Genomic DNA, 14,090 nt, shown 5'->3' with positions numbered 1-14,090 from the left:
AGTTGCATGAAGATGATGTGATTGTTCACAAGGATGATGTGTTAGTGGATGCTTTTTCTAAGCGAAGCTAACCTCATTGTAGATTCGATAAATCACGAAGAACCGATCTTGGCTTTCGAGTCGAGGTCCAAAGAACCCCCACAGGAAGATTCGATCATTCAGGAAGAACCGATCTTGGCTCTCAAGCCTAGCTCTACAGAACCCTCACAGGAAGTATTATGTGTTCGCATGATTGATGCGCACGCATTGTACAAGTGTTTCATTCGTGATTGTTTCCTGTATTTTAGTGAGCGTCTTTATGTGATCCCTTTTACTAGACATGACATATTGTATGTTGAGCACGTTTCTCTCATGGATGAGCACGAATGTATGCGGATTTCTCATGAAAAGATGAAAAGTATGTATGTCAGGAAGTCACATTCCATGTCTCTTCCTTGGCATGACACAGTTGTAGAAAGAGCACATGAAAGTATGAGCACCAAGCATGCGCATTTCTATTGTGAATTGCCACAGTTGATTGCTTTAGATCATAAGAGAAAGATTCGATCTCATTGTTTGCGTGTGTGGTGAACGGTTTGGCACTACTCTATTGGTTCAACTACATCGCATGCACAATCTTTGAAAAAGACAAGATTTTTTCCATTCACTTTACATAGAATGGGTATGTTCATGGTTTTGTGTTGAAAATGGTTTCAGGAATTTTCAGCCATGGAGATTCTTGAAGAAGAAAGAAGCATGACTCTCGACGAAGTTGAAGCATTGAAGGAGCCACAGAAAACTTTGTGTCGATTTCGGCGCGGCCCAAAGAAGCAAGCGTTGCAGACCTTTATGAAGTTCAAGTACCGCACGACCCACACATTAGAGTGGGCCTACAAAGAGTCCCTTCTAGGATTCCGGATGCTATTGGCGATCTCCCTCGACGCCATACAGTTCGGTACCAGTACCTCACTTTGAAAAGGAGGGGATATCACGTGACACATCCAACCCTATGTGTCCGTGGACAAGCTACAGCACGATCAGGGTTCAGTCAGTCCAATCAGTCTAGATTAGAAGTGATCTGGCACTTTTGTGAGTCTATTCGTAGACCGTGCATGGCCAATCACTTAGTGTAGATACAAGTTGCACACAGCATGATCATCAGTATTCCCGTCAGAATCCATTAGAATCAGTTAGGGGATTTTTCCAGTGCATTAGCCTATTTTTGACATTTTTCACTCATTAATTTAAGTGACTTTCCAACAAAAGTAGGTAGGGCAATTTTGCTAAGTTTACATATAAGCAAACTAGAGCTAGCACTATTTGGCAGAAGAGGCAACAAGAGCTAAGCTCAACAGGCAACTTCTCAACAAGAACTTGGTGGTTTCCCCTCCAAGCAAGAAGAACCATCACCAAGCAAGACCCATCACTAGCGTTTTCTCCATCAGCAGATCCTCGCCACAACCCTACCACAGCTTGGCGTTTTTGCATCAGGGCACCCTCGCCAAGGAACCCCATCAGCTAGCGTTTTTGCAAAGAAGCCAGCAGCTAGCGTTTTTGCATCCCTGGCGTTTTTGCATGTCCAAGCGTTAGCAGATTTCAGCATTAGAAAGACCAACAAGTATCAGCCCTCGAAGAGTAGCAGATTCAGCCGGTAAGACCATCAGTTTTCAGCCTTAATGAACCTTTGTTTTCAGCCCTAAACCTGCAGATTTTCAGCGACAAAGACCCACAGAAAACAGTCCCCAAATCAGCATTTTTGGACTAGTCACAGATCTCAGCCCATAGCGTTTTTGGACAGCAATAGAAAGATAGCAGATTTCAGCCTTAGGTCGACCTTGCCATTCCCGTCACCACCGTCGACATAGCCTAGATTTGCATCAATCTCATGCATACCGTTTGTACCAGATTGTGCAATCGATAGTAGACCACTCTCGTTGACGAGTGGGGCCTTCGGAGGAGGGTTTTACGTCTCTGGTGTCGTATCTCTCTTCTCTCTATCTCTCAGTCTCATACATTTGCACGCACAGTGTCCATTCACTTTGTTTGTGATCATAGCATTCTCTCATTAAGGACGGAAGGCTCTCCCTTCCATAAGAACAAAAGGAACCTTGAGCACAGTTCGGAGTACTCATCTTGAGCAAAGCGCAAACAGTCACCTCGCTGCACCTAACAGTTCTGGCGTCCGTATGGCTGAAAAACAGTCAATTTACAGCGCATACACAGCGCTGAAAACGCACCTGTACGGTGAGGTTATGACCCTCACCGGTGCCTGCTTTGGAGTAGCAGTTAGCTACCCCCGTTCCTGCTCAAGGAGGCTCTCGCCTCATCACAAAAGCATGAACCCACACAGCTGTACATCAGTCAAATGAAGAGCCCTCTTGTGGGGCATCACATAACTGCACGTAGGGGGGGGAGAGAGCAGTGTGTAGCGTGCAAGGCATCACTTCTAGCACCACACTATACATGAGAGGGAAAGAAAGCACTCCATAGCTCTTAACTTGTGACAAGTTCTCAATGAAGCATCCCCCCAGCATAAATCGAGCGCCCCTTCTGCTGCCCTTGACTTGTAATGCATCTGTGAACAAATAGATGCAAAAAGGGAAGATTTCCATGGCTGTCAAAACCTGCGTATCGCTGAAAACGCAGAAAAACAGCCCTGCAAACACGCATCTGATGCCTTCTAATGCTGAAAATGAGCTCCTTGGACCTAGGCAAACTCATGGGAAGCTCAAAAATGGAGAGAAATGACTGAAAATCAGAGTTAACAGCCTCCAAAACTGCTCCAAAAAGTCAGTTACGAGTTCTCTTCTCCCAAACTTGGTAAATTGGCCAAAAAGTGCCACTTGGCACTCATACATGTAATTTCTCCGCATTGGGCTTCTTGCTTGAAAATCTCTCAACTGGTGCATCAATTGACTTTGCAGCAAAGTAATAAAATATTCCCCTTGTCATTCCAAAGTTAATGACGCGAACACATTTCACGGCCCAAAATAGCAGTTCCCTAATTTTAGGAGATGCTTCCGTTGGGCTCCCACTGGGCATCTAACCATCTATCCTCAATGGGACCGCATCCAAAAGTGCAATGTGGCCCAACTGTTGGATACTTTCTGTTAGTGATCCCACCTTGACTTTATGCCTTTATTGAGTTCACTTCCTACTATCCACCAACTTGCTAAGTGCGACGGGGGGACCTACATGATCTTGAACTGAGCCTAGACATCCTTTTACTTTACGAGTTCCAGTGCCAACCAACTCCCCGTCTGCGGGTGAAACTACCGTTCACATTGGCCATACAATGTCCGACCATGTGCAACTTCAAAAAGAGGGTCTCAAAAATTAAACAAAAATCATTGGAAAGAAACCAACAACTAAGGTTAGCAGTTGCCACGTCCTCGTGACACACTCCCTCTCAACACCGGTTGCTGAACAAACCGAATGAAGCCAAAGATGTGAGGCAATGATGAAGATGTCTGCTGCAATGCCTGCAGCAGTCTGGGGTGTCACAACCGCCGAGATATCTTCATGGTCAAGTGTCGTCACAAGCAGTGTAGCAAACTGCTGTACTTCATTGATACAGGGTGAAGATACTATGTAAAGGTCCCGAACTGAGTGTGTGTCACAAAGTGATGACGTGGCGGACAGCAGAAACCCTAATTTCTGCCAGAAACCCTAAAATTCTTGCAAACCCTAATTTTTGCCAAAAACCCTAAATTCCGAAAATCGCGGAGGCGGATTATTATAAAAAAAAAATTTTTTTTTTTTATTTTTTTTTGGAAAATGATGAGCGACGCGAATTTTGCTTTTGCTTTTTTTTTATTAAAAAAAAAAAAGAGAAAAGACTCTCTAAGAGAGAGAGAGAACTGATGCTTTTGATTTTAAAAGCTTTTGGGGCTCTGCTTTTGGGCATCCCTTGTAACCTTTAAATTAGTGGTGAGGGCCTCACTTCTCAGAGCATCTGGACGCAGAGTCTGAGAGTGAAACCCTAACCGCTCTCTTGTACTTTGATGATTGATTAATACAAAAAGAAATACCGAAAGGGGCGCCAGTCTTTGGGGCCAATATCTCTAGGCACGGAACTCCACCGGGCCAGTGCAAATCTATTGTGATCTGTGAATTGTTTTGAAGTGGTTATTTGGTGCTGTCGCGGTTGATTCTTGACTTGGAGTGTCCAAGTTTGTTACAGTGTGATAACAACTCCTTGTCGTGAAAGAAGTGTCAATAGACCTGCAAGTGTCCTGTCCAATAGGATCTATGGTATCTGTAGTCAAACCATCTGGAGAAAATGGGGAAGCCCAGGAACCGTCATCAGTATGACCGAAAGCCTGTCAATGCATGAACCTGTAACCCAGTGTGGCCAGGTGGCTAAGCTGTGAAAAACTCCAGGAAGGCCAAATGTAGCAATCTGCACCGTAAACGTCCTCCGAAACAACGAAAGCCAGACTAAACAGTCTGCACTATAGAAGCTACCGTAAGCTGCAGCAGTCACCGAGAGATCGCACGGACCACCATCGGATGGTGGTCCTGTCAGTAGGTAGGATAATCGAAGATGAGGGGAAAGCTAGACTCAACAGTCTGCGTTGTGAAGGGCCTCTGAGAAGAACCAAGCTGTCTGCACCATGAACATCCTGTAGAAGTAGGGAAGCCCGACTGAGCAATCTGCACTGTTAAGATTCTCTGAGAAGAGGAAAGGCCAAACCAATCTGTCTGCGCCGTCCAATCCTTCGGTGTCAACCAAAACAGAAATCCGCGCCAATAACGCTGGTGCGTCCTCAACGCTGGCGACTGATACCATGTGAGTGCGCGTGTGTGGAAGAGAGAGAGAGAGAGAGAGAGAGAGAGAGAGAGAGAGAGAGAGAGAGTAGACAACACAAAACGCTATGTGTGGAAGAGGGGGCGATCAGCCCCCCATGACTACCATCAACCACAAGACCAACAAATACAACGTATGAAATGGGTACCTCCCTGGCTCCCTATATAGGTGCCCAAGGGAGCCCATACTAGGTGGGCAGCCACCCCAAACTTGGGCAGCCAGACAAAAGTGCAGCCTATATGCATATGCTATGGGTGGCCAGCCCGAAGGCACACTGGCCGTACAAGGAAGTGCTTTAGACCTGTGGGAAGAAGCAAACTTGTGTAAATCTAACACTCTTTCATCTGTATAATGTTTGAGACTTGAGTGCATATTTTGAAAGACCAAATGGCTACAGCATTTCTGTCTTGTTCACCTGAGGGGTGATGTGGATATGATTGTAACGAGATTTAGTCAATCAAGACACCATTTAGAGATCAGCGATGTAAGGTGCAACGGAAGTGAATGTTGATAGTGCTCACGATGAGTGCTCCGAACTGTGCTCAAAGGTTCCTTTTACTTACGAAAGGGAGCCTTCTGTAACAAACTGTTGTTGTCAAAGCCTAAAGAATGGAGTCAACTTACAGAAGCCGGCCGAGGGGCCTAAACCCTAAGAAGAACAAGTAACAGAAGAAGAAGCCCTACCAACTTATGGAAACCCCGTCCGATGGGGCCCCAAGTGACATAAAAGGATTAAAATAAAGCAAGACCTACACATACACAAAAACTAATGACGTGGCAGATTCCGAAAATTGCGTTGGCATGATGACGTGGCAGGCTGTACGGATTTCCGCATTTTGCGTTGGCTGATGACGTGACAGGTTGTACGGATTTCCATAAATTACACTGGCAGCTTTTGGCATTGCTTGTTGGACCAGAAGCTTTTGAGTTTTGAAGGCTTTTTACTGTAACTGCCTTTTCAAGCCGAGGGCCTTTAAATATGAGGTTAGGGCTCATTCTCTAGCATGCTTCCTGGAGAAGGTGCAGAGTCTGGAGTACCGGCTTGTACTATGTTGATGCAATATAAAGAAATACCGAAAGGAGCGCCAACGTTTGGGGCCAATACTCTCTGGGGTGGAATTCCGCAACTCCGTGTCGCGTGTCGTCTCTGTCTCTTTCAGTTCAGTTGTTATTGAAGTGCTAAAAGTCTGTTCAGTCTGCTCTTTTCTATTGGCACGTGGTGCCCGTCTTGTGACACCTTCCATTCTTAGAGAGAGAGTGCAAGTGCAATGATCATAAACAATGAATGCTATTGTGTATAAAAATGCTGAGAATAAGAGAGAGAGAGAGAGAGAGAAAGAGAGAAGAATACGACACCAGATGGTTCTCAAATCCCTCTCCGACGAGAGAGGTCTATGCTATAGATTGCACAAATCTGGTACAATGGTCTAGATGCTGTAAACTTGATGATGACAATGTCGACGACGACGATGAAGGCTATGACGATGACGACGATGGTGTAGTCAAGTCCCGGATCTGTGACGATGGCGGCGAAGGTGTCGTCGTCAAGATAGGGATCTACGATGACGATGACGATATCAACGGCGATGGTGTCGACGATGACGATGTCGACGGCTGAAAACTGAAAACGCTAGATGCTCTGTTATAAATCTGCTGTTGTGGCGGTACTGAATCTGCAACTGCTTCGCTGGACTAGGGCTGAAATGCAAAAACGATGGCTGATCTAGCTGAAATTTGAAACCGCCAAGCGGATCTGCTGAATTCTGAAAACGCTAAGTTGATCCGGTACTGGATGGGGAATTTGGTGAGGATCTACAACCACAGGATGCTGGAAACTGAAAACGTTGGTGGTAGCGGCTTAAAACATTGATCTTCTTCTTCTTGAGAAAACTCTAGGGCTCCTGTTGAGGTGCTGCCTGACTGCTAGGTGTCTGCCTCCTTGTGTCCTTGCTTCTTCTGCCTCTACTGAGTGCCCAATGGTTTTCTTTTATAGTTCTTTAGCAATTTGCCCTATCTACTTTTCCAACAAAAGTCACTTATTAATAAACAAGTGAAAAATGTGTACTTTGGCAAAAAGGATTCTATGCTCTGGAAAATGCTCATGATGAGTACTGAATGTCATGTTAATGATCCTGTTGTGTGCAATCAGAGGGTATGCAACTATTCTAAGTGCCTAGACATGCACGCCCTGCGCACACGCTCACAAGGGTGCCATAACACTTTCTAGGCTAACCTGAACCCTAGAACTGAGATAGCTTGTCCACATGCACATAGGGGTTAGTTGTGCACGTGACATCCCCTCCTTTTTAAATTGAGGTACTTGTACCGAGCTGCATGGAGTCGAGGGAGTGCGCCAACAACTCCTCGAATCCTGCGAAGAACTCTTTGCCGGCCCACTATGATGTGTGGGTCGTGCACTTGAACTTCATGAAGGTCTGCAATGCTTGCTTCTTTGGGCCGCGCCAAAAGCGACAAAATGATCTGTTGCGGCTTCAATGCTCCAACTTCGACTATGATCGTGGGTCCATCTTCTTCAAGAATCTCCGAGGAGGAAAATTTCTGAAACCATTTCCAACACAAAACCATAAACATACCCATTCCATGTAGAGTAATTGGAAAAATACTATTCTCCCTAAATGACTCTGCATGCAATGCAGTGAACAAAGTGACGGAGTACCAAACCGATCATCAAACATACGCAACAAGTGGGATTGAAACTTGACTTTTTCGACCTAAACCTATCAACTCTGGCAAATCACAACGGAAATGCCAATGCTTGATAAACAATCATGCTCATGCTCTTTATGAGACTATGTCATGCCAAGGAAGAAATATGGAAAATCGACTGACAAAACAAACAATCGAGAAACAATGTGAATTCCCTTAATGCAAACTTTTTTCCTTTTCGAGAGTGATCCGCATACATCCTTGCTCATCCGTGAGTGAATCATGTGCATCGTACAATAGCATGCCTGTGAAAAGGGAACACATAAAGACGGTGATGAAAATACAAGAAGCCGTCACAAATGAGAAACTCGAACAATATGTGTTGACTAATCATGTGAACACACAATACTTCTGGAGTGGGTTCTTTGGACCTCGACTCGAGCCAAGATCAGTCCTGCGTGACTGATCGTATCTGCAATGAGATTAGCTGCACTACAAACATCATCATTCAAACCATCATCCTTGTGAACAATCACATCTCTATCATGCAAAAATTGTGTCGTGCTTCAAGGAAGAAAGGATTGAGAGAGTCTCCTTCTCATGTTTCTTTTCAAGCTTCGCCTGCACATGAGAAATGAGAGGTAAAGAATGAAGACCCTCCTCACCACGAATGATCATAGGAGAGTCACTTTTGGCATTTAGAGTGAGCGTATTGTCTGAATAACACATCAAGGCACTCGTGTAATGAGAGAGTCCATACCGGAAGCGAAGCGCGATACCTCGACAGGAGTTGTCTGGCTAACCTCCAAGTGGGCTCTTTCTAAAGAGAGTCACTAATCACATCATGCATATTGCTTGAATCAAACAATATGACAAAACGTTGACCCTTCACATGACCATAACATTAAAAGAGAGACTCATCAATGTGGAGTCAGAGACATGTGGAGAATCAATGTGGTTCACTAAAGTGCCTGTGGTAGTTGTTGGTCTTGTGGGTTCTTTACGTTCGTTGGAGGCTTTCTTAGGACAATCTCTTTTCATATAACCCTAGATGTGACATTCAAAACATCTTTTATCCCGTGCATATTCGGCTCGTTCTTTAAGAGTTAACCAGCCTCCTAGAATTCCTTGAGCAGATTTTTCATCAGGCGTAAACTTAAGGTTTTCTTGACTTTTCACTTTTCCTTTTCCCTTAGGTTCATTGTGAGAATTTTGTGCTTGAGAAATAGAGGAAGATAGAATTACCGTTGTTCTTAACGTTCTTACCATTCTGTGGATTCTGAGTATTCTGAGTGGTACTGTGAGAAGACTTGTTCTCCTTAGGCTTTCCTTTGTTGTGCTTCATCTCTTGTGCGAGAGCAATCGCTACCGGCTTGTTGAGATCTATTGGGTCAAGGACTTCGACATAGAACTTGATATACTCATCCAACCCAAAAAGGAATGCCTCTTTGCGCTCTTCATCCGATTTGTGTAATTGGGTGCCGAGCTACAAAACACGGTTAGAAAAAGACATAGCTGGCATGCCATTTTGCTTGAGATTACGCCAATCTTCTTTCAACCGCGCTAGGTATTGAGGTGGCATGAACCGCGCCTTGAGCTTATTTTCGAAGTCGGCCCAATTGAAAGAAAGGGGCACGCCTTCCTCGGCTTCCTCTAGGTGCGCGGCCAACTGTGCCTCTTGCCACGCTTGATACCAATTAATGGCATCACTGACAAGATACATGGCTGCCGTCAAAACTTTGTTGTTCCCTGTTTTCTTAGTTGTCGCAAAGTAAGCATTAAATTGATGCAACCAAGAATGAATAACATTAGCATCCATCTTACCGTCGTACTTACTAACGTCAACTTCTCAGCGACTGGGTTGTTGGAATCTACATCCCTACCTGTGCTACCTGATGAAGTGCCAACGTCCTTGAGTGGCTCGGATTTCGAGGTGAATACCTGTAGCATCAACTCTTGTATACGTTGGTCTCTTAGCGTCTCACACTCTAACTCCATAGCCACTCGTTTTTCTTTGGCCGCTATCCGTCGAGCTTCGTGCGCTTGCTCGCGCTCAAGTTCCATAGTTGCCCTTCGGTCTTCGGCCGCCAAGCGCGCTTGCTCACGCTCACGCTCCATGGCTGCCCTTCTTTCTTCTAAGACGGCACGCTGTGGCGTAGATGGGGATGGGGGACGATCAGGGAACAATCCTCCTAGTGTAGAAACTTCTTCTTCTCCAACTCCACTCTCATCACCTTCACGCAAAGTATCCATTCCGCTTTGCGTGATGACCATACATTGAGATCTTGGGTACTTGGGTTCTTGAGGTACTTGGGTTCTTAGCATGCAATCGGTGTTTGAGAAGGCTTTTCTCTTACCCGAGCTCTACTCTTCCATGCAGACGCACCCCTTGGCGGCCTTGCGCTCACCCCAAAGTTGCTTTTTCTTACCTCACGTCGATTAGCCGGCCACTAAGTGCACGGCCCGCTCTCAATGAGTGAAAAGAGAAACAAGGGGAGGTTAGACAAGCCCTTCTTTCTTGGGTTACCTGCCACTCTTCAAAAACACGATTAGGAATCGACACGACCAAGTGGACTCGGGTTACGTGCGATCGCAACAAGCAAAAAAATTTATGTGGTTCTTTTCTTGAGTGATACAGAACACTGCCAAAGAGCTTTGATACCAATGTAAGGTACAACGGAAGTGAACGTTGACAATTCTCACGATGAGAGCTCCGAACTGTACTCAAAGGTTCCTTTTACTTACAGATGGGAGAGCCTTCCGTTCTTCTTAGAGAGAGAGTGCATGTGCAATGATCATAAACAAAGTAAATGCTACTGTGTATGGAAGTGCTAAGAATGAGAGAGAGAGAGAGAGAGAGAAGAATACGATACCAGATGGTTCTCAAACCCCCCTCCAAGGGTCCCCCTCTCTATAGCGAGAGACGTCTATGCTATAGATTGCACAAATCTGGTACAATGGTCTAGATGCTGCGAACTTCATGATGACAATGTCGACGACCACGATGGAGACTATGACAATGACGACGATCATCGACGATGGTGTCGTCGTCAAGTCCGGGATTTGCGCCGATGGCAACAAAGGTGTCGTCGTCAAGATAGGGATCTGGGGTGACGATGACGATGACGAAAGTCTATAGCAGAGTACACTCTAAGAACTGCAACTACTCCAGCCTCGCACCACACCCTCGTGGAGAGGCATCCCATACCACCAACCCATACCCTAGCTTGGGTGTTCGGGCAAGGGTCATAATCCGATGCAATGACCACACGAAATAGCTCGCGAATAAGCATAGATCCTATTGATAGACTCCTTGACCTTCCTAACCTAAGAGCCCAGTTCACACTAGCCGGACAAAACTAAGATGTTCTTTCCGATGTCTAGGACCGGAGGATTGACTCTTTCGATCCCTCTAGCAAATGCAATTGTTTAAATTGGTTTTTCCCTATATTTTCTTCTCTCCGCTTCCTCTGTCTTCGAATTGCATTCAAGAAACAAATCTTCGAACAAGAAATCAACCAAAAAAGATGCATTGTATAGCCTAAAGCAAAAATAGCCTTGTGCTCCAAAAATAAGCAAAAATGCACGTACCATGCTGTTGGAATGCTGCTCCAAAATGAAGAAACCAAAGACAGCTCAGAATCTGACACTTTGTGCAGTAAAGTCCTTCTCAGCTGCAAAAGTTCAACGCCACCATCTGTGTAATGAATGTCCTTATTCAAAGTTGGTGTTGATGAGTATGTCAGATAGTACTCTGATGAAGGCGGAGGTGGCGAAGGGGGAGGAGGAGGAGGAGGTGATGGGGGTGGAGGTGGAGGTGAAGGAGGGGGAGGAGGTGGTGATGGAGGTGGTGGTGAAGGTGGAGGTGGAGGAGGTGGTGACGTGGATGAAGACGAGTTATCATATGTGACCAGCATGTAAATGCCATATCCTATCATTGCCAGCCCTACGAGTGTGAAGAGGAAGTTAATCACTTTAAGTAAAAGCTGAATGAAACCTCTGCACGTCATTTCTGCTGCAACTGCAAAAGAATAAAAAATTGCCGTTGAGTGCTGCATCCCAAATGAGGATAGTATTGAGAAAAAAGTAGCATAGGTCCACATATGGTGCTGAAAACTTTTCATCTACAAGATAGTGTGAAGGCACAAGCTATGAATCAAGAAGATACACGACATGTCCCAACAAAAATGACTGGAGCTTCCACTGTAAGACAATGTGATGCACGTGTGTGAAATTTGAAACTGAAAAGGCCATATCTTCTGTGTCAGATCCATTAATCTTATGCTGGGTCACACGACATATTCTGCTAAATTAACCGGAAATGTCAAAAGTAAAAAATCAAGCATTGTCTGTGTAAATGATGGGGATCTTCTAGAACAACAAAAATGCATGCACTACAAAGAAGTGAAAACAATCATGCACTATAATGACTGCAGCCTTTCTTGAGACATTGTAGCCTTTCACGTGGGTAGATATCCCTCTCTACTACAGAGAACAAGGAGCTTACAATGAAACAGAAGTCTTGGCATTCAAAGGTAAAAGACCAACTGCACCCCTCTATCAAATGCACGATGTCGCAGGATGAAAATAAACAGTCCGATAGATCAACATAAGAGCAGTGAACAATCAGATGCGAAGGTTACCCAGACTTGGTTTCCAGTTAAACAACGGGAGAATAATACCTGGTAAAAGCAGGGATCGCCTCTGTACACGACTTGGGTTATTGTCCAAAAGTGATGTTGGGAACGCGAGATTTTCCTGTTTCCGAATATATGTCCAGGCTTTGTCGAAAAGGAGCTTGAGAGCTCGAAGCAAGATTATCAGAGAAAGTATGGTTAGGGTTTCGCAGACGAAACCCTAATCCACGAACATAGGCACATGATGGAAGCGATCCTTTGTAAGCTCCGCAATACCTGCTACAGATACAGAAGAAAGAGAAATACAAATCATAGAGAAAGCAACCCACGTGTCGTTGTTGATTTGGAACATTGTGCAACGTCCAAAGGTATCCATAAAATGCCAACAATCAGGTGCCAAGTTGTCAGCAGTAACAAAAAATTTAAAATATTTGACTCCGTGATTAGACCATACAGACGATGAGTTTAGTTATATAGTTATATAGGTTCATTAAATAATGCCACTGACGTGGCATTCTGTAATTGCCTCTGCGCACAGAAGGTCGCAAGTGAATGCTATCAACGATAGCCTGCTAGGCTCTCCCACGACCTGCCCTCGACCTGGATGTCGGCGCCGTTGCGCGCATGCCTGGCCGCACCCAAGCCCACCCCCATGTCCAACCTCCTGCGCAGTGCATCCTCAGTGCGCTCTCTCACGCTTATGTGCGCGCATGAACACACACACACACACACACACACACACACAAGTCTTTGGGTAGTAAGCAACCTTCTGCCGTTCGTCCGGCCCCAACCTTCTGCCTCTTGCCCGTCTGCCTGGCTTTCGCTCCCTCCTCATAGTGTAGGGATCCTTCTATTTACAAAGGGAGAAAGGCTCTATTTATAGGTGAGGAGAGCCCTAATTAGGATTATACCTCATCAACATTTTCATAGAAAATCATGTTTATGAAATTTTTTATATGTTCTTATGAGAGTGGGGCTCTCTTGTCTCTTGAGTCACATGGATGTGGGCTCAAGAGGAGAGAATTATTGAGTTGAAATAGAGAAGATTCTAGAGAGGTGAGTGATTTTTTGTGTGAGGTTGCCTACTCCACGATAGAGTAGAGTGGGTGCAATTTACAAAAAAAGGTTAGCAGTTAGTGTTAGTAGTTTGAAGTTAGTAGGATGGGGTAAAATTACATAGCATATGCACTCAAGGTGCATTATATGATTTATAATAAAAAATTTTATTATAATAATAATAGAAACTTGCTATTATAATAAAATAGCATCTCCTTTCCTCTCAATTCTGAAGCGTTAATAACGGGATCTTTTGTTTTCGTGGGGAAATAAATACAAACCCAAGATTTGGGTGTTCTATTAAGATTCAATCTAAACTCTGGTACCCTTCTTGATAATGTTATTCTTAGGCTAGGTTGTGGCAAAGAAGATTTGGCATGTTTTAACCGAAAGCAAAGGCCTTTGCCCAAATGCAAAACCTATGCCCTTCACATGAGGGACAAACTTCACGATGGCATTTAGGGATGTTGGAGACACAAGCTGTGGTGCGCAATGCTTTGTTTGATATGTATGTCAAAGGTGGTGCAATGGCAAAAGTAGTTCTTAATGAGATTTCTGTTCAAAATGTTTTGTGTCAGAGCGAGTGATTGCTAGATATGCACAACATGGTTGAGGCGAGGAAGCTCTCGACAGTTTTAATCAAAGGAAACATTTGTCATAATGCATTAATTTTAGGATATGTCCAGCGTGGTTGTGGCAAGGTAATTGTCGATTGTTTTAATCGATTGCAAAGGAAGGCCTTTCGCCAAATGTAATCGCCTATGCTTGGACCTTGAAGGTATGGAGCCTTGTGCAAGACCTTCACATGGGTGAGAGAATTTACGATGAGATGATGGGCTCTTGGAGAAGAATGGTGTGCTTGGCAATGCTTTGGTCGATACATATGTCAAATGTGGTGTCCTTAAGAAAGCACATAAAGTTCTTGATGAGCTTTCTATTCA

General features: G+C 44.6%; 1 protein-coding gene across 1 annotated transcript in view; it reads right to left on the bottom strand.

The window, feature by feature from the left end:
* LOC147452762 (tobamovirus multiplication protein 2A-like) overlaps window positions 1-12,431 on the bottom strand; it is a 60,338-nt gene extending 47,907 nt beyond the window's left edge. Inside the window, exons 1-2 of the mRNA XM_086518360.1 lie at window positions 12,139-12,431; window positions 11,048-11,477 (exon numbers count right to left, since the gene is read on the bottom strand). Of these exons, the coding sequence (XP_086374486.1) occupies window positions 11,048-11,466 (419 nt within the window). The 5' untranslated portion in view covers window positions 11,467-11,477; window positions 12,139-12,431. The remainder of the gene's footprint in view (window positions 1-11,047; window positions 11,478-12,138) is intronic.
* Between the last annotated feature and the right edge of the window lie 1,659 nt (window positions 12,432-14,090).

Source organism: Adiantum capillus-veneris, chromosome 8 (assembly GCF_014529385.1).
Source record: "Adiantum capillus-veneris isolate H3 chromosome 8, ASM1452938v2, whole genome shotgun sequence".
Classification (NCBI taxonomy): domain Eukaryota; kingdom Viridiplantae; phylum Streptophyta; class Polypodiopsida; order Polypodiales; family Pteridaceae; genus Adiantum; species Adiantum capillus-veneris.
The sequence above is the reverse complement of the archived record's forward strand: the minus strand, read 5'-3'. Positions and strand labels throughout refer to the sequence as shown.